General features: G+C 37.3%; 2 protein-coding genes across 9 annotated transcripts in view; both read left to right on the top strand.

Annotated features, from left to right (window-relative positions):
* On the top strand, positions 1-13,732 carry LOC103701956 (paired amphipathic helix protein Sin3-like 3). Of its 2 annotated transcripts, none has more exons than XM_008784189.6 (23): positions 1-426; positions 945-1,109; positions 1,227-1,395; positions 1,502-1,600; positions 1,685-1,855; positions 2,152-2,473; positions 3,717-3,850; positions 6,319-6,394; positions 6,516-6,545; positions 6,723-7,003; positions 7,085-7,239; positions 7,518-7,645; positions 7,745-7,999; positions 8,266-8,946; positions 9,037-9,128; positions 10,437-11,111; positions 11,195-11,295; positions 11,380-11,518; positions 11,595-11,747; positions 12,004-12,167; positions 12,247-12,358; positions 12,494-12,669; positions 13,012-13,732. In XM_008784189.6, exons 1-22 carry the CDS (start codon positions 356-358, stop codon positions 12,644-12,646), a joined length of 4,326 nt encoding a protein of 1,441 aa, XP_008782411.3. In that variant the 5' UTR covers positions 1-355; the 3' UTR covers positions 12,647-12,669; positions 13,012-13,732. The 2 variants fall into 2 exon arrangements, with proteins under 2 accessions (XP_008782411.3, XP_088557960.1); XM_088701834.2 differs by having other exon boundaries at positions 284-426; positions 931-1,109.
* A 1,790-nt stretch (positions 13,733-15,522) lies between these two features.
* LOC103701955 (putative isoprenylcysteine alpha-carbonyl methylesterase ICMEL2) overlaps positions 15,523-26,204 on the top strand; it is a 39,250-nt gene continuing 28,568 nt past the window's right edge. For 4 of the 7 annotated variants that reach the window (XR_005512096.3, XM_039127075.3, XM_088701836.1 and 1 more), the window contains exons 1-10: positions 15,525-15,934; positions 18,086-18,162; positions 18,392-18,461; positions 18,589-18,669; positions 18,795-18,869; positions 18,988-19,089; positions 22,465-22,605; positions 24,596-24,661; positions 24,795-24,938; positions 25,278-25,368. Coding sequence is in view for 6 of the 7 variants with exons in the window: in XM_039127075.3 (XP_038983003.1) it covers positions 15,612-15,934; positions 18,086-18,162; positions 18,392-18,461; positions 18,589-18,669; positions 18,795-18,869; positions 18,988-19,089; positions 22,465-22,605; positions 24,596-24,661; positions 24,795-24,938; positions 25,278-25,368 (1,170 nt within the window). In the remaining variant the exon portion in view is untranslated. Of the gene's footprint in view, positions 15,935-18,085; positions 18,163-18,391; positions 18,462-18,588; positions 18,670-18,794; positions 18,870-18,987; positions 19,090-22,464; positions 22,606-24,595; positions 24,662-24,794; positions 24,939-25,277; positions 25,369-26,204 lie in introns of all 7 variants that reach the window. The other 3 variants (XM_088701837.2, XM_088701839.1, XM_039127074.3) reach the window with 2 other exon arrangements.

Below are 26,204 nucleotides of genomic sequence, written 5' to 3'. Positions count from 1 at the left end.
AATCAAGCCTTCGCTCGTTCTTCTCTCTCCCCGCTCGCGTTCTCTCCGCAGATAGGCGTCATATAGACGGGAGGGAAGAGCCGATTCCTCTTTCTCTCTCTTTCTCTCTCTCTCTCTCTCGCGTTCTTGGCTTCGCTCGCAAGCTACCGGCACCTCGGAGCCCTCGATCTGGGCGAATTCTTGCCACCAGATCCGTTCGCCGCCGGGCGATCGAAGGAGGAAAGCCGGGAGAGGGTGGAGATCAAGGATAGGGCCTCAATCTCTGCTTCCAAGCGTCGGCTTTTGGGAGGAGAGGAAGAAGAAAGGGGGTTTGGTGGAAATCTTTGGTTTCTCCTCCCCTTCGTTCGATGGGTAGATGAAAAGGGCGCGGGAGGAGGCGTTCATGGGTTCCCAGCTCAAGAGGCCCAACGTATCTCGAGCGGATCCGTGAGTTTTTTCTTCTCCTTCAGATTTCCTTCTTCCGGTCGGGTTCTCTTCCCTGTTTGAGCTCTGTCTCAGTTGTGCTTTGTATGGGTGTTCTTATCGCTGCGAGTAGTGATAGAACGGTCGACGAATGCGAAGTTTTTCCCGATTTATTTGATTTTGTGAGAGTTTTCGGTTTCTAATACTTCTTTTGCCTAGAAAAACAAGTTGGTATGCAGGAAGATTCGATTTTATTCTGTATACGTGCTTTTTTTCTTCGTATAAACGCGATATTTCTGAACCTCAAATAATATGCAGTCGAGTGTTTCTTTTTTCCCGATGAATGATCTCAGAAAGTTCCAAGTGCCTTTAGGATTGTCGTTTCTGGTAAGAAGAATTAGATGGGGGAGAAAGGAATAATTCTTTTCTGAAAAAGATATTTTCTTTTGTTCCTTGAGTTGAATTTTGTTTAGTATAAGAAAAAGTTATGACATGGGTTGCGATCTGCTGGGATTTAATTGATTTTAGCGGTCTTGTTGAAGGTCCGGGCAAACCCACATGGCGCCGGCACCGGCCACCGGTGGTGCTCCGAAACTGACGACAAACGATGCCCTAGCCTACTTGAAGGCCGTGAAGGATATATTTCAGGACAAGAGGGAAAAATATGATGAATTTCTTGAAGTCATGAAGGACTTCAAGAGCCAAAGGTTCAACTCCTGGAGCCTTCTGTTACTTTTTTAACTTGTCGTTTTGTCAGTTCAATGGGTCTTTACGTTTAATGATTTTTCATCGTCTGTGCTCTCTTTCTTATGCAATCGTGACAGGATTGATACCAACGGTGTTATTATGAGGGTGAAGGAACTGTTTAAAGGGCATCGTGATCTGATCTTAGGCTTTAACACCTTCTTGCCAAAGGGGTATGAGATCAAGCTTCCTGAGGAAAAGAGGCCTGTTGAATTTGAAGAGGCCATTAGTTTCGTAAACAAAATAAAGGTATAAATATGATAATAGGATTATATATATATATATATATATATTGATTTCTTGCCTGCGGTAATTTCTAGGGCTTTCTCTTGATACATCACTTTTATCTCTGCAGAATCGTTTCCAGAACGACGAACATGTTTACAAGTCTTTCTTAGATATTCTGAATATGTACCGGAGGGAGAACAAATCCATCCATGATGTCTACCAAGAGGTATTTCCCTTTTCATCTCATGCTATGCTTTGAAGTGACAAAGTTTTGTGCTTAATATGGTCTGGATTCTGCTATGTTTTGCAGGTAGCGGCTCTCTTTCAGAGTCATCATGATCTATTGGAGGAATTCACACACTTCCTGCCTGATGCCTCAGCAGCAATGGCTCCACAACATGTGCCGTTTGGTAGAGCCTTTATGCGTCGGGATGAGAGGAGCTCTGTGATGCCCACAATGAGGCATGTTCATGGGGATAAGGTATATCTTAGGGATTTTATTTTTGGAATTCTGTGATCGCAATTGAATTATTCCAGTCCATCAGAATTAGGAATAAGTTGGTTTTAAAATGGAAAAAAGTCTTGTACTTATGAACTGCCAAATCATCTCTTTGAATCCTAAATCATTTTTTTTTGGATGAAATCCTAAATCATTTAAGAAATATCATATATCTCATATTTATTAAGCCTCTCCTAGGCTGCCCTGTACCTATGCTTGTATGTCTGACTCGACGAACCTGTTGGGAGCTTACTTATTGCCATATAATGAGTTTGCAGAGGGAAAGAACTTATAACTCACATGCTGATCGCGACCTCAGTGTTGACCGTCCTGATCAAGAGCATGACAGGCAAAGAAGACGTGCTGAAAAGGAAAAAGATAGGAAAGAAGATAGAGACAGAAGAGATCGTGAGCGGGATGATAAGGACTTAGAGCATGACAGCAGAGATTTGGACAACGGACAGCGCAGACGTAAACTTTCTAGTAGAAGGGTGGATGACTCTGTTGGTGAGCACTTGCACCAAGGTGGGGAAAGTGCTGAAAACTTTGGAATGTATAGCATTTCAGCTTCATCTTTTGATGATAAGAATGCCTTGAAAAGTAAGTCCAGCAGTATTTTTTTCCCTGGCACTCAGAGATATTTTTGTTTTTGACTAAACTCTGTGGTTGATGTAGACTATTGTTTAATACTCTTTTCCTCTGTGTCCTATTTGCCCTTGCTCCTTGGCACCAGGTCCCACCGTTTTCTTATGTTGTTTTTTTACATCGTCAAATGTTCGATCATATCAAGCTTCTAATTCCTGGTTGATGCATTCTTTAATATCTTCATTGCTTAGACTTCGACAGTGCACTGCAGCTTTGGGAGCCCTGCTTTCTAGGTGTTTGGGGTCCTTATGTTCTTTATATTGGCTGTTTTTTTGAAATATTAGATACAAAACTGAAAACACAGCTGTTTTCATTGTAATTGCTTTCCTACCGCTAATATGAGATGAATCTCTAAAAGAGCTGATCCCTACGGTGCTGTTGATTTTTGTGAAATCTTCTGAATCATTATCTTAACTTTCTGGATTAAGCATATTTCTGTTATTTCTGTATGTATTCTAGCTGATCAAAATACCTAAAAGGTTGTTAAGGATTGTTTTGCAGTCGCTACTGTCGTAAATGATGTTGTGAATGCTTCTTGGATTATAAAAATCTTGATCATCTCTAAAATGTGATCATATCTATAATGTTATGATTCAAACCCTGCATAGCCCGATGAATTGTCATCTTGAATGCTGAAAGTGCTTTTAGTGGAAGGATGACATTAATATCATGGCTAATCTTGTCTACTTGGTTTCTTGTTGTTTAAGAAGCCCTGTTCCATTTATATTGGACCTTCCAGATGGATTCTGCTTTTTGATTGTTCTTGAGAAGATGTCCTTCTGGCCAAAAAGTCAGTAGGAGATTTAACAAATAAGCATCTATCTTGGAGGACTGATATGTACTAGAAAGATGAATCAACCATGAATGGTTCAACTTCTTACATATTCAATATGCATCTATTTTGCTTTACATGACTAGAGTCATTAGTTTTATATTTCTTATGAATGCTCCTTTGCTTTGTCTTCTTTATTGAGAGATTAGTGCTGCTTGTTGAAAATATGATTCAGTTCTTGTTCAAAGGATTCTGTAGTGTGACTAGATACTAGTATGGGTTTGGTAGGTATATCAGAACATGTGTACATCTGTTTTCCTTGTTTTGTTTATTGAAAGACTTTTTCCCCCCTGAGTAAAGGCTCTGAGATTTGTATCTCGCAATGCTCATGTGTAATATATATTGAATATATAATATCTTTGGCAGGTGTGTACACTCAAGAATTTAATTTCTGCGAGAGAGTCAAGGAGAAGTTGCACCCTGAAACATACCAGGAGTTCTTGAAATGCCTTCATATATATAGCAAGGAAATTATTACCAGAACCGAACTGAAGAACCTGGTAATATTCTGATCATTAAATTTCCATATAAACAGTGGATATGTTTTTTTAAACTCTTGATAAATTAGTTGAATTTTTCCATGCTTGTTTCTTATACACTTGCAGCCTACTTTTATGTCTTAATAACCTATACTTTTTAGTTTTTACATTTTAAGATTTTAACAGTTTTCTGGTTGCTGCATTTGGGTAATTTCCAGAGAGCAGTTACGTTTAAGGCTTGTAAAGTTAGGACTTAGATATATTGGCCAAGTAAAAGGATTGTTAGAAGTTTTTTAAAAAAAAAACACTTCATGACCAACTCATGAAGATCAACTTAATGACTTTAAAAAGATAAATGACCTTCTAGACACGAGGCTGATTACTAAGTCTCACAAACCACAGGTTTTACATGACCCACGTAAAAGTTAAATGATTAGCTCATGCGGTAACACGTCTGCCTAATAGTAATGTGAAAACATAAGAAGTGGAAAACCCAAAAAATATATTCCATTGAATTGAAAGAACTGTTTTTGTTATTCTAAGAGTTCTTGTGCTGAATTAGTGGCCAATAATACTCATTTTACTTAATGTGAATGGTCAAAGGTCTTTCGACAGTCAAACAGGCAATGCATCAACTTGACATTCTCCTTATCTAAACTGACTTGTTCTTATTATGTTGACTGTTTGCCTTCATTTGGTGTTGTACCAAATAAACATTTTGATCAAGTTTCTGATTTGTTACTTAACTCGGATTCATTGGTCTATGATTGTATTGTCGTTTGTTGCTTCCTTTACCGTCTCATTTTAACTTTCATTATCACAATCATTATGCACTGTTTTTCCCACCTCGATCCTTACGTTTGCTGTTCTCATTCTGCTATTTCTAGTTCCGTTAGAATTATTACAAAACTGGGCTATGCTTGTATATTTTATTGCTATTGACACATCACCATATTCACTTTTTTAATTTTGCTGATATTTCATGATTCGACCTTAATATTCTTTAGCATTACTTCCAATCGCCACTTTTAACTCCACCTTTTGTCAGATCCAACATCATTGTGCGCAAGCACTGGAAGCCTTATTTTATCTGGCATTGTTTCACTTCTATCGTTGGCATTGTCTGCGGTGGGGTAGCTGCCTAAGATAATACTGGGAGTATGTTTATTAACCATTGACATTAAGGTTCCATATGATGAAAGTGAATGTATCATGGGTTTTGAGATTGAAGTCTAAGATATGAAGGAATCCTTGTGGATAATTGAACGAACTTTTGAGTCAGCGGGGTTGAATACATGGTGAAGTTTGTAAAGAAGTCTTGAATTGGAGGTGACTGACTTTAGCCTGAATTTGTCTGCTTGTAATTCACCTTTTAGAGTTTTAAAATCTGAAAGGTCTGTGATTGATGTCTAATTGATGTATGACTCTAGGTAAAGTTACAGTGCCTGATAATAATGCAACCAGAACCATTCATCAGTTTCCATCCCTTTGGATATCATGTCATTTGCACTTGATAACCATCAATATTCAAGCATGCCCGCATCTTGATTCAATCACATGTACCTCTTGGTTGATAGAATTACAGCTATCTATCAACTCTCCCACTTGGTTCAGCAATGTGCATAGTTCATGCTAGTACAATTAATATGAACATGTTAGAAATTGTAAGATTTTAATTGTCATTGCCCGAGCTTTTCTTATTTAATTGGAGTTGGCTATGGAGCAAAAGCATGGGTTGAGAAGGCTTCAACGAAGTCTTTAACCATCAAATTCTATGATTTTGATTAAAAGTCAAGCTGTTCATGTATCATAATTTGTCATTGTATGAGCTGCAGTCATCAATTTGTGCCTTCAGGATACTGCATATATCTATTGGATTTTTTGCATGAATATCCTTCTAAATATTGAATTTTGCATGAAAATTGATATTTGCATGTATACCCTCGTAAAACACTTGTTTTGCTATTCTACCCTTTTTTTTTTATCCGTGTTTGCATATGTATCCATACAATCTAATGTCGTTAAAAAATTAACGGTTTCAAATTAAAATGACTAAAATACCCTTAATGGGTAGATGTGCCAAAAAAAGACATTTATAAGGCGATCACAATGGGGGACAAAATAGTAATTTCAAAATTTTATTTTATTTTTAATTAAAATAAATATGGTTTTTATTAAAGGTGTTAGAAGAAAGGGATATATGTGCAAAAACAGTATTTTATGGGGGTACAAAAATAAATATAAATTTTAAAAGGGTATTCATGCAAATTTAAATTTTTAGAAAGGTATTCATGCAAAAAAACCCATATCTATTTGGCCCAGCTGTTGAACTTATTTGTAGTTATTTTCTTGTTTTCTTTTTGCTTATCATATTATCATGATTATCCAAGCACCACAAGTTTTAGTTATAAGCATATGTCTTTTGTTTTTACTTTCATATTGCCACTCTCAATTCCTTCTGAAATTTTGTGTCTGCTGTCATTTTTTAGGTGAGCGATATACTTGAAAAGTATCCAGATCTTATGGATGGTTTCAATGAGTTTTTGGCTCATTGTGAGAACATAGGTAAGCCTATATATTTTTACAATTATGGGGAACCATAAATGGTTTTTTTTCCTTTTATCCTTGGTTATTTGTGAAGTTTTAAGTCTGTGAGTGTAGTTTCTAAGTGAGACCTTTTCTGCAGATGGATTTCTTGCGGGCGTGTTCAATAAAAGTATGTGAAAATCTTTCTTATGCTTCAATTTCCTGTACTTTCTGATGAAATCAGTTACCTCTCTTCCTTGGCCATAATTTTTCTATGACTTATATGATTGATGATGTTCGGGTGTTTTAACTAATATTTTCGTGCTTTAAGTTTATAAAATATAATTGTGTTGTTTTATACTAACAGCATCCTCGCGGAATGAAGGACATGTGGCTAGACCTGTAAAGCTAGAGGATAGAGACAGGGAACGTGAAAGGGATGAGAGGGAGAGAGACCGTGAAAGGGAAAGAGATAAAGAAAGGGAACGACTTGATAAAAGTGCTGCCTTCAATTCTAAAGACATGGCATCTCATAAGACTCATTTGTACTCAAACAAAGAAAAATATAATATAGGCAAGCCAATTTCAGAGCTCGATCTCTCAAACTGTCAGCGATGTACTCCTAGTTACCGTCTTCTGCCAAAAAATGTAAATATTGTTCCACCCTTGTTCCTTTCTTGTAAAACTGTCTCTTCACCTGTCTTATTTTATTACTCTGTTGGTTGCCAGTATCCAATCCCTCCTTCAAGCCACAGGACTGAACTTGGTGCATCAGTACTGAATGATGTTTGGGTATCGGTGACTTCTGGAAGTGAGGATTATTCATTCAAGCACATGCGCAAAAACCAGTATGAAGAGAGTTTATTTCGATGCGAAGATGATAGGTGCTCTCTTAGTTCCTTTCAATTGAAAAGAATAGCATATTGATAGATCTTAAATTATAGCTGAAATAATAATATTTAATTTAACATCCATTTCCTCTTAACAAATGAAGAAGTGTGTTTTTCTATATCAAATGTTTTCTCGAATCTATTTCTGTTAACCATTCGATTTTTTTTAATGTTCTGCGTTGATGTTTTAATAACAGTTGCATATGAAGGTGCAGAACTCTGTCTGTGCAGTCTTTGTTTATGTGCCTTTTTTCATGGTGAGATGTTTTCAGGTTTGAGCTCGATATGTTATTAGAGTCAGTGAATGTGACTACTAAGCGAGTTGAGGAATTGCTAGAAAAGATTCAGGACAATACAGTCAAACCAGAGAATCCAATTCGCATTGAAGACCATTTTACTTGTTAGTATTCATGTCTAATAACAGAAACAATATGCTTTTTTCTTTTCTTCTTGAACATAGTGTCATTATTTGTTTTCTGAATTTTTGCCTCCTTGGTAGCGCTAAACTTGAGGTGCATTGAAAGATTATATGGGGATCATGGCTTGGATGTGATGGATGTTCTACGCAAAAATGCTAGTCTTGCATTGCCTGTCATATTAACTCGCCTGAAGCAAAAGCAAGAGGAATGGTCAAGGTGTCGGGCAGATTTCAATAAAGTATGGGCTGAAATATATGCCAAGAACTATCACAAATCACTTGACCATCGTAGCTTCTATTTCAAGCAACAGGACACAAAGAGCTTGAGCACAAAAGGTATATAAATTTTTTAATGTTGCACTGCATTCAAGTATACTGCATTCAATTGTCATGAATTCTTGATCTAATAATAGGTGTTTTATATGTAATTGTTCATTGAATTCTCCATGAAAACTTCTGAAAATAAAATGTAGTGCATTTGTAATGGAGATATCTTGTTAACATGATAATTACACAAATATAGATTTATGTATGTTGGTAATATTACCTTTTCTCTGATTTATTTTTTTGGTGATATATCTGCAATGTTGTTTGTCGCACAGCTTTGTTGGCTGAGATTAAAGAAATTAGCGAGAAGAAGCGGAGGGAGGATGATGTGCTTCTTGCTATTGCTGCTGGAAATCGGCGGCCTATAGTCCCCAATATGGAATTTGAGTATGTGGATTCAGATATTCATGAAGACCTGTATCAGATCATCAAGTATTCGTGTGGAGAAGTTTGTGCATCCTCAGATCAATTGGACAAAGTAATGAGGATATGGACAACTTTTTTGGAGCCGATACTGGGTGTCAAACCTCGTCCTCAAGGTGCAGAGGATTCTGAGGATATGGTGAAACCTAAGATTCGTGCTGTCAAAAATAGTATGGCAAATGTTGGGGAAAGCAATAGCAGTCCTGGTGCTGATGGTGCTGCTGCTACCAAGCAAAGCAATGGTGATGAAAGCATTCCACCAGAACAGGCAGTTTCATGCAGGGCTAGGTTGGCAAATGGGGATGCAGCAGTTACTGATAATGGCTTTCTTGATGTTGATTGCGCTGCTCGTCGAGGTGATAATCTCTCTGGTGCTCCACTTCATGGAAGGGTGCAGGGTAATGCTCCGACAGCTGATGAGATGTCTGGAGTGACTGTGCAGACTGTCTCTACTGAAAGGTTAACAGATAATGTCTCTCCTGCTGGTAGAGCTGAACCAAGTCATACTAGAACCAACCTAGAAATTACTTCAGGTTTGAGGGGCTGTACTTTCTTTCTTCCTTTAATTTTTCCTTCTGCTTTTGTAGTTTAGATTATGACTTTGTTTTTGTTCTCTTTGAAAGGTGTTAGTGCTACAACTTCAAAGGCTGGTCAAGCTGGAAATGAGACAGCGTTTGTTGCTCGAGCTAGCAATGAAGTTTTACCTTCTTCAGAGGTATGAATTTGCAGTTTAGGTGATTGTTGAGCCTTTTTCCTTACACTTGGCTTACTATCTGTCATATCTTTACAGTTATTGGTCTGCTTGATTTTCACTTTTCAGCTCTTCTGAATTCTAATCTTATCCATTGTTTGTCTTAGTTCCAGGAGGTAATCATTTGGTTCTTTTTTTGGGGGGTGGGGGTGGGGGTGGGGGGTGGGGGGGTGGTCTGAGTTGGTTCTCCTTGACAGCTCAGGCTGCTTCGAGTTGAATGTTGAAATCTCTTTCTTCGCTGGTATTCTTACAGGAAGCAGTTTGTTTTAAGGCAGGAATTTCTAAAAGGATTAGCATTGAAATATAGAACATATCCATACAAGACGCTGAGGATGATATTTTGGTATTTATGCATTGTAATGACATTTATAATAATCAACAACTCTGAGACCACGAGTTCCAGCCAACTGTTTATTAATGCTGGGTTTGATTGGTTGATTTGAGAAACTGACAGGCAAGAGCTGAGAAAATTGTGTTGAAATATGATTGTTTGGATTGTATAATAAAGTTTGTTGGTGTTAATGATAAAATGATAAATTAATTTAGTTTGGATGATTATTTACAGGAATTCTTTGATTCTTAGCACAGAAACAATATTTTAATTAACCTATTAATAATTATTTCTTCAGAAAATTATTTATGTCATTATACAATCTCTACAACGAAAATATGGGCTCCATCATTGATGGTATGCCTTATGAAAACACTCGAGGATGAATAATCTAGTTCATAAATGTCAAGATCCATCATCTAGTTTTCTTCATTTGTATGTTTACTCTTTATTATTTGTGATTGTGCAGAAATAGAATGTACATTACAACCCCTTTACTAATAAATCATCATATTTAATGGGTGGACCTGATCTTTATTTGGTCATGAAACTTTAGGCATTTTATTACATTTCTTGAAATTACTATAATCATATGATCATGAAAGATCTTCCTTAGTCACGACATGGCTATCACAAACTTGCTAGTGTGACATAGGATTTTCCTTCTGTTTATTCTGATGTCATAATACAATCATGAAAAAGCTGTGATCGTACAATTATGAAAAAGTTGCCTTATTTGCAGATAGTGGCTTTTATTATCAGTCCTGCTATTGTTCTCGCTATTATGAATTTGTGAATGTTAGTATTCTGTATGTGTATTTTTAGGGATACAAAATTGTGGTTCTGTTTTAAAATTTATTATTTTTTCATTTTAATTCTGAGCATGTGATTCTGTTTCAAAAGTTTCATTTTAATACTCAGTATGCTTGTTTTTATGTTAGGGAGGGGTCGGTGGGAGGCCAAACGTACCTGCAAATGGCAGTTGCACTGCTGAAAGTAACAAAGAGGACAGACTCAATGAAGGTTCTGCTGCCCACAATAACTTTAAAGTTGAAAGGGAAGAGGGTGAATTATCGCCTAATGGAGATTTCGAAGAGGATAATTTTGTAGCTTTTGAAGACTCAACTATGGATGCGGCGCCTAAACCGAAGGATAGTTCTGCTAGCAGACAGTATCAAGTCAGACCTGGAGAAGTGGAGCCCTGTTGTGGTGAGGCAGCAGGAGAAAATGATGCAGATGCTGATGATGAGGGTGAGGAAAGTGCTCAAAGGTCCACGGAGGACAGTGAAAACGCATCAGAGGCTGGTGATGATGTTTCAGGCAGTGAATCTGGTGATGGTGAGGAGTGTTCTCGTGAAGATCATGAGGAGGAAGAGGAAGATGCAGATCATGATGATCAGGATGCTAAGGCTGAAAGTGAGGGTGAGGCTGAAGGAATGGCTGATGCAAATGATGCTGAGGGTGAAATAACGTCATTGCCATTTTCGGAACGCTTTCTTCATACGGCCAAGCCTCTTGCGAAACATGTCCCTGCATCATTCCATGATAAGGAAGATAAATGCTTACCGATCTTTTATGGAAATGATTCATTTTATGTGCTGTTTAGGCTTCACCAGGTCAGTTTTTTTTTAAAAAATACATTTATTCATGGAAGCCCCTTGTAACTTGAGTTTTATTGTGACGTACTCCTTTCTTGCAGACTTTGTATGAGAGAATACTCTCGGCAAAGACAAATTCATCAGCTGCTGAAAAAAAATGGAGAACTTCGAAGGATACAAGCCCTCCTGATTTATATGCCAAGTAATTTTTTGTTAACATCTATGCCTCTATTATGTGACAGCAGAAAAACAAATGAAATAAAATTTGTTTATTCTGTGTGTGCAGGTTTGTGAGTGCATTATACAACCTACTTGATGGTTCTGCCGACAATACCAAGTTCGAAGATGATTGCCGTGCTATCATTGGAACTCAGTCCTATGTACTTTTTACATTGGACAAGTTGATATATAAAGTTGTTAAGCAGGTATTTTTTATATACATTTTTCTAAGGATTAAAATAAAATGCTCCTGAAATGCACTCATCTGCACTTCTCTTTCAGCTGCAAGCAATTGCCTCAGATGAAATGGAAAACAAACTTCTTCATCTCTATTTATATGAAAAGTCAAGGAAACCTGAAAGATTTTGTGATCTAGTTTATCATGAAAATGCCCGTGTCCTCCTCCATGACGAAAGCATATACCGGTTTGAGCGTGTAAGTTTTCATGTCTTTTGCCTTTTGTGATTTAAATTTTTTACTTGTTTTGTTATACTCTGAGCTGCTGCAAGATCTCACTCTTGAATCCTGGTTTCAAAGTACTGCATCTAAAATCAGTGTAGAACATTTAAATAGATTTCTTGCTATAACAAGTCAAAACAGTTTAGCGTAAAGAAGTTCGTTGAAATACAAGAATCGTATTTTTAATTGTAGAATATATCTGACCAGGTGACACTTGTATTGGATTTTGCAGACTTCAAATCCGACTCGATTATCTATTCAACTAATGGAATACGGACATGAAAAGCCTGAAGTGACTGCTGTTTCTATAGATCCTAATTTTTCAGCTTATCTGTATAGTGATTTCTTGTCATGTGTTTCAGATAGAAAGGGATCACATGGTGTCTTCCTGAAAAGGTATGCACAATTTGCTAGCTATAAAATTTGAAACTGATGTAACTTTAGTTACTTGTGATAAAGGATAATTATTCTTCAGGAATAAACGCAAATGTGGAAGCGAGGACGAGTATTCTACTGCATGCAAGGTCATGGATGGGATTCTAGTTGTCAATGGCTTGGAATGCAAGATATCATGCAGTTCCTCTAAGGTATTCAGTGCGTATATTCGTGTGAACTAATCTGTTCCTTAGGCCTGCTAATTATGAGTATGCTTTGTTGTGTTTCATAACATGCATATTCTCTCCTAGTCATCTAAGCATTTGGTTAATCTGTGTATGCCACAGGTTTCTTATGTTCTAGATACGGAAGATTTCTTGTTTCGTGGGAGGAAGAAAAGGAGATGTTCAACTGGAGAGACTGCATATTCACAAGACCTATATTCAAGAGTGTATGATCTAAAATGTCAGCGATTTCAGCACTTGCTATCCAGATCTTAACATGGCATGCTCAATAGAAAGTGGTAATGATCCCTGTAGTTTATTTATTTATTTGCATTTTCTGTCAATATGTTTCTTTATCACAGTGCTTTAGTTCGTTTTTCTCATACATTTTCCGTTCTCGTATTCACTTACCTAGTCTTTTATCAACCACCTGATAAGAGCTTCTTTAATTTGTTTGGGATTGTTGTCTCGGTAAGAAGCCTTATAAGAAAGCGTTTTTTTCCCCTTAATTATAAAGAAAACTGGTGAGAAGATGGACTAAATCTTTGACAACTTTTTTTTTTCATTATTGGTAACTTCCTCCTCCTTGCTCATTACCCTAGACTGATATTTTCTAGCTCACCTCATTCCTCCTCCTGCAGCACCTTTATGTCACTGGCTGAGAGCTGGCATCGACATAGCAGGGCGGTTGGCTTCAGCTAAGCAATGGATGTTGGAATGCAGCCAGCTTCCTCTCACTCCCTATGTTGCTGTCTTTGAAATAACAGCTGGGAAAATTTCTGGTACACATGTCAAAAAAGCTTGTAACCTGGTTCTGTTGGCTTCTGGAGCTGCAGTTGTGTATATATATCGGACATGCGAATTTGTTTGTTTGATTCAAATACTACTTGTGACTTGTTCTTCAGGTGGCCGCCATCCATTTGCTATAGTCGAGTAAATGAAATGTTATTAACAGTCAATTACTGTTCCACAGCAAAGTGGTCTTGTGTAATCATGTAGGTCTTCTAGTGCTTCATTGAAAATGTGAGACTAATGCTAGAGAGGGTCATTCTCAGATAGCTCCGAAAGTGGGAATTGGCTCCTATTGCATTGCATTCAAGATGTGTTGGCTGATCTGGGTCATGTGAAGAGTTTCAAAGTTTAGGTTTGTAATAGACCTTAAATGAATACTTTCTGAGGCATATCACAGCTCTGGGATTTTTGCTTGAGCGAGCAATCCCCAAACGTACCATGCTGGATGTGTAGGATCATACTGTCATGTATCTATGTAACATGTCAGAAGATTTGGAGAACCCTTGATGATTATGGTGGTACTGTTATAGCTTTATCTAATGTCATAATCTATCTTGTTGTGATCTCTCAGGATAATTTTTAAGGCAAATGGGATAGATCAATAAGAATATTATCATATATGATGGGTAACTTAATTTGAATGAGTACAATTCTCTGGTTGAGGTTTCTGGTTTTTAGCTTTTGAATTTTTTTTTTAATATATTTTTTGGTGGAATAACGCTAGCTTTTGAATTTTGACTTCGGAGCCTTTATTAACGACTTTGGTAATATCTGTTGCAAAGGTAAAGGGTATGATCTCCATTCCCGCCCTCCAAACCCAACGTTTTGTTCTTCAAAAAAAAAAAAAGAACAGAAAAATCAAGTAGCAGCATGAGGGAAACCCTGTCGAAATCGGTCTGCTGGTCGAACTCAACAACATCGGTTGGCATCCCACTCTCTCTGAAAATATAAAAAAGTTGTAACTTAAAAGCAATGGATGGCCATGGAGGACCATGAGTAACGCTGGTTTGAAGAGGTCAAAAGCACGTGTGCTTGGATGACACCTTACTATAAACAAAAATTTTGAACACTTTGATTCTGCATGGTTATTTACTTATATTCACGTTGCATTTTGTATTGCTGTGAGGATTATATTATGCATGCAAGGAATTGTAGCGCGCGAGTTCCAGCCACGCCAAAGATTTGCATTAAATATGTGATTTCGCATACAAATATTTAGATGATGGCAACTGCTGGCTATTTCTTACTCCTAATGACCATCGCACGATGAATTAATATTTTTCCATCATCATTTCATAAAATATAATATAAAAAATTGAACTACTAGAGTAACACTATTTATAAGTTCTTGTCGAGTAACATAATTGTTTTGCTATTAGTATTTATTATTTTCATTCATAAACAAGCAATACTTTCTGAACCTAAGGTTAGTTGAAAATTCCAAATCCGTAGCCATCTTCAACCAATCTTAAAGCCCTTGGTGTGTTTAATCACACACACTTTGCCTTATTTTACACACACTTAAACCAATCTTTTTAGTCCCGGTGTGTGTAATCTTTTATCTCATGCATGGCTCAGAGACGAGACAGTAGCTGTGAACCTGAGAGACTAGAAAGGAAATTCTCAGTCACCTGAGTCAACCGGCTCTCATTGACAAATGTGAGTCAAGGAGCCAAAAGGAAGCAGGTATACATTGGGCGCGCTGCTTGGATTGCTTCATTAACCGTCAACAACGGTAGCGGGCCCCCACCGACGCACCCAGACGTGGTCGAACGGAATAACAAAACATGAATTGGTCGCCACCCCACGTGTCGCCCCAGTATTCGCTAATTTCATCTCCTCACCGGGGTCCCACTCTCTCCCCCCTAACACAAAATAGTTTAATTTTTTTTTTATAAATATCTTTCTTAATATTAAATTTTGCATAAATATTTTTTGCAAATTTATATTTACATGTATATTTCTATAAAATATTTATTTTACTATCTCTTTATTTTTATTTTTTTTGCATATATACCCATCCTATCTAACAACATTAGAAAATTGACGATTTCAAATTAAAATGACTAAAATATTTTTAATAAATAGACATGCAAATAGATTACTATTCTGAAAGAAAACACGAATAATAGTATAATTTTATAATTTTATTTTATTTTTAATTATTATAAATTTGATTTTTCTTAATATCATTAAAATAACTATTATATTAGGGGCATTTGTACAGCGGTTTATAAGAATATACATACAAATATTTTGAAAGAATATTTATACAAAATTTGATATTTAAAAAAATATTTTTATATATATTTTTTTAAAAAAATACATATCATATCGTACACGACACAAGGAAACACGGTATTCTGCGGTGCGCGGGCTTTTGGAGGACTGCAGCCTGCCAACGTCTTGAGGCGTGCGGGTTTGGCAACCCGCTTCCGTCTCCTCGGAGATGGAGTCCAGGCTCCTCGTTTCGCCCTCACTGCCGCCGGGAGGGGCAGCGGAGGACGGCAAGGCGGCGGCGCTGACGGCCGCGGCCTCCTTGTCCTCCACCTCCTCCTTGTCCGTGTCGGTGGCGGAGGACGCGAATCTCGAGCGGCCGCTCATCCGCCGGGCGCTTTCCGCCCCCAGCAGCGGTGGGAGCAGGAGGCGGAGAGCCGCGATCGATTCCTCCAGCGCCTCGCGCCTCCCCTCCTTCCGCCAGGACGTCGAACACGCCGCCGCCGAGACCTACCTCATCACCCGCCTCGCCCTCACCCTACTCCGATACCTAGGGTATTCGTCTCTTCCTTCTCTCGCCTTGCGTTCTTCCTACTTAATTTTATTTCTTATCCAATCTTTCATCTCTCATGAGAAGAAACATCTCTTTTTTCTCGATGACCATATCGTTCTGCGGTGTTCTTGAGATAATTTATTTTTTTCGCATACCTCTCGATGACCATATCGTTTCTTGAGATCCCTTATTTGTATTTCTTTAAAAGTTTCAGTTTTTTGTCTTCGATCGAATCTTTTTCTTTCTCCTTTGTTTTGGTTTCTGGATATATCAATTATGTCCTTTTTGCTGGATCTTGATCTTGATCTTGTTGTCGGGAAAGCTTCTCTTTCATTCACTATCCATTTTATTCAATTATATGTTCAATTCTTGGGAAAGCTTTTTATGCATGTTTTGCATTATAATATTCTTTGGCTGACCAGGTTCATGTTTTTGCGATTTCGCGCTTTTCCCCTGTTTTAGATTCTTGATATTTCTACACCTGGTGTGCTCATTATTTCTTTATTGTTATTTTTCAGCTTTTCTCATGCTTTCCTTTTTCCTGAAAGCTTTCGTTCTTCTTGATGCCTGTTTTCTATTACGGGATGCTTTAGCTAAACCCTATTACCATTATATGGTCTTTTTTGTTTCTTTACATTTGAAACTCTTTTTTTTTCTTTCTTTTTAAAGCTTTTTTACACCTTTTGTTTAAGTTAAAGATTCCAATTTTCTCTATGCCCATCTTGGGTGATTGGTTTTTTGAAGATAACTCACTTTCTATTCCTTCGATAAGATTTTCTTTTCTGCTTGGTTTCTTGACACATCTGACTCAGGGGATCAACTTTTCTTTTTTTTCGTGCTTCTTAACTTTTAATCATACTTACCTCCGAGAAATGCTTTATTCCTCTCAATGCTTGTTCTGTATTATGGTGTTTTTAAGAGAACTTGATTCACATTTCTTTGGATTTCATGTTTTCACTTTATTTTTTTTAATATTTCTATCTTGGCTTTTTAAGAGAAGTTGATTCAAATTCCTCTCACTGTGTGTTTTCATTTATCGGCATTGCTCAGGGTACAATTTATCATTAATTTTATAAAAGAGGAAAGAAGAAATAAGTCTTCAGAACCCTAACAAGATGATTAATACAGCACTGATGGAAGAACAAAACAAAAACTCTGCACCTGAGACCTGCGAGACAACATTCAGCCCTCAATCTCCAAGCAGAACTATACCAAGCAAACAATATCCTATTAGCATGTATAAGTTTTGTTTGATATGGAAAACACATCACCAGCTAAATAATGAGATTGTCTTTAGCACTTTGAACCAAATAAAATCAAAACATAGTGACAATTGTGTCTAACCCCCAGAAATCAACATGCTTTTTTAACTTTAGTTTTTCTCAGCAATTCTTTGCTGAAAACTTTAACCTGATAGTCATTTCAAAAAAAGGTTTCGTTTCTGTGTTAGCAAGATTGTCCTTTCTCCTACCACACGATATCCCCCAAAAAATTGGGCAATCTAACATACAATTAACATGGAGGTACAACATGTTTAAAATTATCTCTTTCTGTTTATTTCCTCATTATGGAATATCTTCTGGAAAATAGGATGACAAGCTCTCATCCTCTTGATCTACACATACCAGAAATCACTTACCCAAGCCATAAAGTTTACTGCCTTAAATAAGGGACCTGGAATGAGGATGCAATTATGAACTTGCACTGAGAGCGATCTTACTAGGAGTTTCTCCTTTTAGATTGCTAATAATTTGCTCTTTTTACCTTCCTTAAAACAGTCACTTTTTTATTGTCCTGGTTGCATTCACATTTGACTCATTTATCGTTCAATATTTCATTTATAATTCATGTTGCTAATCACCTATTTCTACAGATCATCCTTTCACTCACGAATCTGTATTGCCAGTTAGCCATCAAAGTTTTATTTTGATATTTTATTGCAAGTATATCGAGTTCTCTACAATTTCGCTCCATAAAAAGGAACGAAAAGTTTTGAGTTGGCTCTAGCTTTTGCACGCCTGATCATCTTTCTTCAACTAACAAAATATTCTGCTTTATATTCTGGGATGCTTAAATCGTGGACTTTTTGGTCAACATATTTCTTTTGTAAATGGAAGGTACCAAATATTTTCTCATCGTTTAATTTTCTCCAGGGTAGGCTACCGATGGATCACAAAGTTCATTGCCCTAGGTTGTTATGCATTACTGCTCATGCCAGGTTTTCTCCAGGGTGAGTCTTTGTGTTGAGATTTGCTTCTGATATGGACATGAAGTATGACTTTTAGCCATTAATCATCATCTTCATTTCTTTCCCAGCTTAATCATTTGAATATAGATTAGTTATCTATTGAAGGCTTATTTGAAGTTGTAAAAAATCCAGTTCTTTTCGATGTCTAAAGTCTATCTTGTAAGATGGTATCTCATGTTCTCTTCCAATTTATCTCTTTCTTCAATTACAGTTGGGTATTATTATTTCTTCTCAAGTCAGGTTCGCAGAAGTGTAGTTTATGGAGAACAGCCAAGGAACAGGCATGGCATTGTTTTACTAAGCATACAATATTTTAATTCTAGCCAGTGTTTTTGGGTTCATTAAACTAGCTCACATATTTTGCTTTACCATTTAAAATCGGTTGCGGATAAAAATTTAATTTTGCAGGCTGGATCTGTATTTACCTGTAAATACCGATGGTCTTAAACCAGTTGTAGCATTTGTAACTGGTGGAGCTTGGATCATTGGGTGAGTACAATTACTGATGGTATAAAGACTGAGGTGTCTAGCGATAAATCATTGTTTCTATTTCTTTTTGTTTTTAAATTAGTAATTTGTTTTCTGTTCACTTGTTGGGAATACTGATTGTGCAGTTATAAAGCATGGGGTGCTCTTTTAGGACGACGATTGGCAGAAAGGGGCATCATAGTGGCATGCATAGATTACAGGTATCATGTTCAGAGATAGCCATGATCCAGTACTTTCAGACATATAGATATAAGCTAACATACTCATGCCTAAAACTTGTCTTGTATTTGTTGATGCTTCTGGCTCATATTTCTGCAGAAATTTTCCTCAAGGGACCATCAGTGATATGGTAAAAGACGCTTCTCAAGGAATTTCATTTGTGTGCAACAATATTGAGAGTTATGGAGGTGACCTTAACCGGTAATAGAACTTCTACTTCATAGAAATTAATTTGTTCAGTATTGGTCATAAAGCATCCTCTCTATAGCGTAATGCACACTCCACAAAGTAACTCCCTAACTCAGCTGATTTTTGACCTCTAGGAAGAGGATGAATCTTGACCTTTCCCTTTCAATGATTGTCAGTCCTAAACAGTCGGCAGTGGATTTAGGGGGCGGAGAGAGAGGGAGGGGGGGTGTACAATAACCAAATACCTTTTCCCCCCTAAATCAGTCACATCACATGCATCTCATGTGCTTTGTACTAGTCTAATGGTAACTTATCTTCAGATAACAATTTTACTTATAGAATCTAAGGTTTTTTTGGGGAGGAGGGGGGGTGGGGGTGGGGTTGGTTTGTTACAAAGAACATTTGAATATTGTTGGGGAGATGGGGAATCCTAATGTCAAAAGGACTTGATACATATGTTGGAACGCAACTCGATCTAAAAGCTTAAGCCATCAAGTTTCAGGCCCAATCATCTATATCAATTTATCTACTTCCGATTAGTTATATAGGACCTAATCAACCTAGAATCTTGAGCATTAAGTTTTTAGCCACCTACTACTAATTATTCCATGTGAGACTAAACCTACAAGTGAACCTCAACAAAGACATGATGAATCATACCTTCATAAAAAGTTTTGCTTTTAGTAAGCCTTGTAGCTTAAACATCCATTCCCAATCCTTAGACATTCTCTAAACTACTGTAGGCACATGCATTGTATTTGCAGCTATTAATTTTAACTGTAAGAGGTTATAAGTAATATCTCAGTTGCTATTAAAAAAGAATGGCTGACCATGTGTAATACCTTAGAGTTGTTTATGTGATATTTAGAAGATTTAAATAGTTTGGTGGAAGACACGGTGAGTGGGCCTTAGGACTCAGCAACAGCCAACCAGAACAGTTGTACACTAGAGAACAATTCTTTTTTTAAAAATATAATGAAGTGCTTGACTTACAGTTTTGCACTTTGCATGCTGCATTAGAGTTGCATGACACATCTTTGAGGCATCCAACAATCTGGTGGTTTGGTCTATCGGGTCATGTTGGTAGTTCCTAACTTGATTTGTGTAAGGTTTATTGTGATGTGAGACTGGTTAAGGGTGCTCAATATGCATCATCAGGTTGACGTAAAACATCATTGCTCATGGTTTATCCGAGTGCATCTACCAATAAAGAAACTTTATCGTTCTTAAGCTAACCTTGGCAATCATGAGATTTTGAGACCTTAAATGCTAGACATTTCAAAGTAGTGCCAATGCATATTTTTTATTTTATCTTAGTGTATGCCTTATCAATTTTGGTTAAACAAGTTAACAAGTAATAGTTGATTCAGAGATTGACTGTAACAGACCATCCTTAAAACAATTAAGCCGGGGTTTAATGATAGTAAATTATGGTCAAGCCAAAGACTTGCTCCTTGAGCCAAGTCACTGCCAAGTAGTCTAGCTATTTCATCAGATGTGAGCTGTGCCTCTGATTCGGCTGTTTTATGAGTGGCCTGAATTATGGCCAAGCGATAGTGGCCAAGAGAACAAGCCAAGCACACTGGCTTTTTTTTCTAGGCAAAAATCAAGCCCAAAGGAGTTGCCTCATTGATTATCTTGATGTTGGTTTAAGTCTAGGCAGTCAAAGGTTTAAGTCTACGCAGTCAAATTCTATTTTATGTACAAGGTGCAAGCAGATGGTTGCTACCATTTGTCCTTTTTCTTCATGTAATTGCTGCCACTTGCCAGTAAGTGATTGGGCCACCATCCATAAAATTTTGTTCTTCTTGTAGCTGCAGAAACATACACAAATTGCTTGCTGGATCCTGGGGGATATTCTCTCACAATCAGGTGGCAAAAAGTACCCATTACTAAGAATGCTGGATCTCTAACTAAGCTTTATAGTCATGAAAGATTCATCACTTCATCTTCTTTTTTTCATGTTCATTTTCACTAAATTTATTTCTATGCTTTTTCTGGTGAGAGCTTTCTTTTAAATCTTTGTTGTTTAATTGCAGTTTTCTTGTTACAACGGTCTGATCGTTCCATAGTTTTGACTACTTGTTGCTACATGACCTTTGTTAAAAATAGTTTTTAGCAATGCGTTGTTGCAAAGCATTTGCTCATGGTTACTTAGTTCACAAGTTCTCATGGCTCAGGCTTTAGTTATGTTAAGTCTTTTGTGTAGTATTTGGAATTTGCTGAAGATAGATTGAAGATTTTCTTTGTGGTGGATAAAACTTATAATACAAAAAGTTTCATTCTGAACCTATGGCATTTCCACCAATCACACAATTTATATTCATGAACAATAATATTGATAAATTAATGGGGTGTAGATTAGCACTATGTAAGAGGGAGGATATTTAGGATGGCATATAAACCACATTAGACCAACAATAGATCTGAGTATGTGCATTGCATGTGACTCATTCAAAAGGATAATAATTTGAAGATTGGATGGATGGCTAGGATCCATCATCAAGATTACACATAGAAAAATTGATAAACATATTCCTGTTTTAGAAACGTTGTATTTATGTGATATTTTTGAAGGATTAGCTTTAACTGGAAGGAGTTTGGACTGGCTAAAATTTTAATTATAGAAGAAAAGTCAGAAATTTTTGTTTTAATAGAAATCTTTGATGGACACTCAGGCAAGAGGCCATGCTCGAGATCTAACATTTTTTTTCATCATATGCACATTAGAGGAAATAGATATGAGGCTATATATGCATGGAGATATACTAAATGAAATAGATATGTTCTTTTTATTTCCCCTCAATGTGGATACAGATTTTTTTTTAAAAAGAAAAGCATGGAGGCTTTCAGGCCTTAGAGGCTGGCCTCCAAAGCTTTCTCATTATATATAGTAAAGATACCGTTCCCCTGTTCCCACACACCCACCCACCAACAAAAAATAATAATAAGAAAAAAAGATATTGGTTATGGGTTCATTTTAGACTAATTTTTACAGTTTAACAAATGGTCTAGCAAAATGGCCGATTGTTGATCTATCAGAAATTTGTTCCACTATAAAGTTCACTTGTCTTAAAGTTGGGCATATTTTCCATATTATTGCGTTGGCCTTTTGTTTTAGTTTGCAACTTACCTTTAACTAGATCGTCCAGTTTATATTTTTAGTTATTTTTATAAGTAATTTGCTTATATGGATGCTTGGAACAAATAACCCATCTGGTTTAAGTTCTAATTTTTGGTCTCTAAGGGCCAATGTTTTCAGGAACGCAACTTGCATGATGAAGTTTTCTTTTTTTGGGCTGGGGGATTTGTCAACTAATTTAGCCCTCTTGGCAGTAGGAATTTACTCTTTAAATATTTCCTATCTTTTCGTTTCTGTTTTTATAGGATCTATCTAATGGGACAATCAGCGGGTGCACATATTGCTGCGTGTGCCCTCTTGGATCAGGCAATTGGAGAAGCTGGAGAAGGAGAGAGCATTTCATGGAGCGTCTCTCAAATAAAAGCATACTTTGGCATATCTGGCGGGTAAATTTTTTTTCTATTCAAATGGAGAAACATACTTGATGATATTTTTTGAAATAGACCTTTTGTTTTTTCTTATTTTGAGCATCGATATGCAAGGTGATACTTGCAATTTCGGTTAGTGTTCTGTTTATTCTCATCGACTTTCAACTCTGCTGAGTTAAATATGCTCTATAAAATTGTAAGTTGTATGTTATATGCTGGTGATGATAATGAGGTTTCTCCGAGAAAAAAAGAAAGTTGTGCTTGGAATGTCCCATAAATTGATAGGAATTGCCTTGTGACTTTTCTGAACTCTATCAGCAGCTTTGAGGAAGTTGATTAATAACATGTTTAATAGATAGACATGTTGAACTTGGGTCAACATAGAAGTGTTGTGATTGTACTAAGCATGGTCGGTGGAACCATCCCAAACCGGGCAGTTCGGGGCATACCGAGCCGTACCGGCGGCGGACTTGGAACGGTTCCGGCAACGGAAATAAAATCCGTCGACAAAGAGAGATAAGGAGAAGGAAAGAGAGAAAAAGAGAGAGAGCAAGCGGGGAGGGAGGGAGAGGGAGAGAAGGAAGAGAGAGAGAGAGGTGGAGGCCGGCCGGCAGAGGGGACCTATCCACGGAGCCCTCCTCCGCCTTCTCTGCACGGGTTGCCGTCCTCCGCCGGCCCTCCTCTCTCTCTTTTTTCCTCTACCGTTCGCCCTCTCCTCTGTCTTCTCTATTATGTCAGTACAGGGCCGGCACGGAACGGTACGGGGGTGTACCTTGCCGACTGCACTTAAATATCACGAAATTAAAAAGGGGACCAGACCTCTATTTCGAACGAAACAGGTGACACGGCTGCGGAGCCTTCCTCCACACGGGTCACCGGCCCTCCTTTCCCCCTTCTCTCTCTCTCTCTCTCTCTCTCTCTCCTATTCGCCCTCTCCCTCATCTCCTCTACTGTGTCGGTATAGGGCCGGCACGGAACGTTACGGGGGCGTACCGACCCATGCCTCTGGGCAACCAGTCTGGGCTCTGGTTCCGGCACAGCAGACCTTGGTACTAAGTTTGTTAACTTTTTTTCTTTTGCATTTTTCAACATTAATCAGGTTGCAACATTTTGCTGGATCACTGGGACCTATGATGGATCCTTGTCAGCCCAAACCTGCTAGATTACTAGGACCTATGATGGATCCCTGTCAGCCCAAACCTGATGTGCCCAGCTATCAAAATGTAGTTTCCACTTTCGAGAGGAGTGTGCCAAGTAGATTCGCTCCTTGCACTAGGGTGAATATAGTTTTGTTTGTGAGTAGTAGCTGGCTATTAAAACTTAAGGTTTTGTGAATCTGGCTCTCTAGTTCTTTAATTTGGTCTTTTATATGTTGTTTTCTGATGATACTTTAACCCATTAGGTTTATACATTAATAAGCAATACCTCTGTGGCCTTCTTTTTTTTTCTTAAGGCACAGTAGGCCCACAGTTTGTTAGGTGAAATTTGGCACCGACCCTATGAACGCTTTCCTCAATCATTATATATATGCAGGCAAAAGTATGATAGCTTACAGTGAGAACCCTATGCAAAGAAAGGCCCTGCGGATAAGATATGCAGAATTATAGCTGACTGGTATTTATTTAGATCATATGTGCACATGACTGTAGAAACATAACCCTGGAATCAGGTAACTTGCCCAAAAATAAGGCAAAGTGGATACTTGAATATTGTGGATGTTGTTAGAACATGTGATCATTTGATGAACATTAACCTTGAAGAGGTGAACATGCTTACAAATAATTCGTTGAGTTCCAACCCTTTTCCCTTGAAGACATGCAAAGAGTTACATGCTTCCTGTTTTAAAATGTAAATTTGATTATTCGGGACTCAGTTCATAGCCTAGCCAGTATTGTCTTAGGAATCCATCTACAAAGAGACACCAAGCTACAGTCGCCCTTCCATCTGCTCTTATCTTTTCTAGCTCCATAAATACAGTAAAGGCTTAATCAGATACTCCTCTCAACAGGTACAATATGCTTAACTTGGTTGATCACTTCCACAGACGTGGACTATACCGCTCCATTTTCCTGAGGTACTGAACTTGTTCTCTTTTTGCTAATATTTCTCGTCATGTGTGATTCATGTTTAAATGCCTTTTCACCTATTCAAGTCACTTCTATATTAGTAATAATTTTCTGATGACCAAGAAAGATATTCTACTTCAGCATAATGGAGGGAGAGCAATCCTTGCGACGTTTTTCTCCTGAAGTTATGGTGCAGGGCTCAAGGGTTAGGCATGCAGTTTCTTTACTGCCTCGAGTTATTCTTTTCCATGGAAAAAGTGATTATTCAATACCACCAGATGCCAGGTTGGTCTAGTGGAATGCCTTCTTGGTATATGACTTCATAGCTCCAGATTTAGAGAATGATGCTAAGCAAGTATCTTTATGAAAGCTATATCTTAATATGCATTCTATTTTGTCACGTCTTCATATAATTTGGGCTTTCTTCATCATGATATTCAGGATTCCTTTTATTGTATAAAATAATTATAAGCAGTAGGAGAGGGGGGTATTGCAGCAGATTTTCCATGGAGTAATTTTTTTTCTGTTTAGTTGCATGTGACCTGTGCAGATTCGTAGGGGGTTTGGTTATTTTAATACTTCATGTTGACTGTTACCAGTTACTGATATAATCTCTTTTTGCAGTAAAACTTTCGCCGATGCCCTCCAGAGTGTTGGTGCTCAAGCTGAGTCAGTCTTGTATGAAGGGAAAACTCATACAGATTTATTTCTTCAGGTAAAGATGAATTGCTCAATAATTTCAGAAGGTTAAGGTTGCAAATTTTCGTTTCTTCCCCTCTGGATTGAGTTTCATTTGAAGAACTCCACAATCAGAATTCTGAGACCATTTGGACTTTGTACTGAATGAAAGTTTTAACCTTTTTGATATGTCTTTTTAGCTTATGTTTAAATTTGCTGGCTTCGGTTTTGATATGCACTGAAACACAAGATGAATGCTTCAATTCGACGTAATAGTTAGAAAAATGAAATCAAAATTTTTGAGCAATGTATCCATTATTTGTTTCCACTTTCCGCCATTCTCTTAAATCTGATCAGTGCAATTAAGATTGCATTTTCTTAATTACTGAACACCCAGGAGATTTGTTTCCAAAATTGGTAGTTATAACATTGATGTCTATCTTAATATATGCCTTCATGCATGTCACCATATATGTCTGATGGTAAACAACTTTCTTAAACTGCTGTTTCTCTGTATAATTCCAAGTTTGCTAATATGTTGTGGGTATTTGAACCAAATGACAATACTGTGTTTATCACGCTGTTCTCAGCCCTCAAGGAAAAGATCATATCTGAGCTGCTTAAAAATTGTATTCCTGAAGTGTCAAAACTTGGTTTGTGTCATGAAGAAAATGTATACCTTGGTGATACTAGTCCAAGTCATTTTCCAACAGAAAAAAATAGTATGCCATATTCTTTTTATTATACCATATAACCATTTGTGGTTTGAACTTTGAACTGATTCGGATTGTAAAATTAGATCTATTAATATGCTTTGAAGAAATTGATATACACAGAATATGCGGATTTTCTAAATTGAAAAGAAGATGATGG

The sequence above is a fragment of the Phoenix dactylifera genome, chromosome 7 (assembly GCF_051530095.1).
Source record: "Phoenix dactylifera cultivar Ajwa chromosome 7, Ajwa_hap1_PhDact_Kaust_v1.1, whole genome shotgun sequence".
NCBI lineage: Eukaryota > Viridiplantae > Streptophyta > Magnoliopsida > Arecales > Arecaceae > Phoenix > Phoenix dactylifera.
This window is presented reverse-complemented; position numbering and strand designations above follow the sequence as displayed.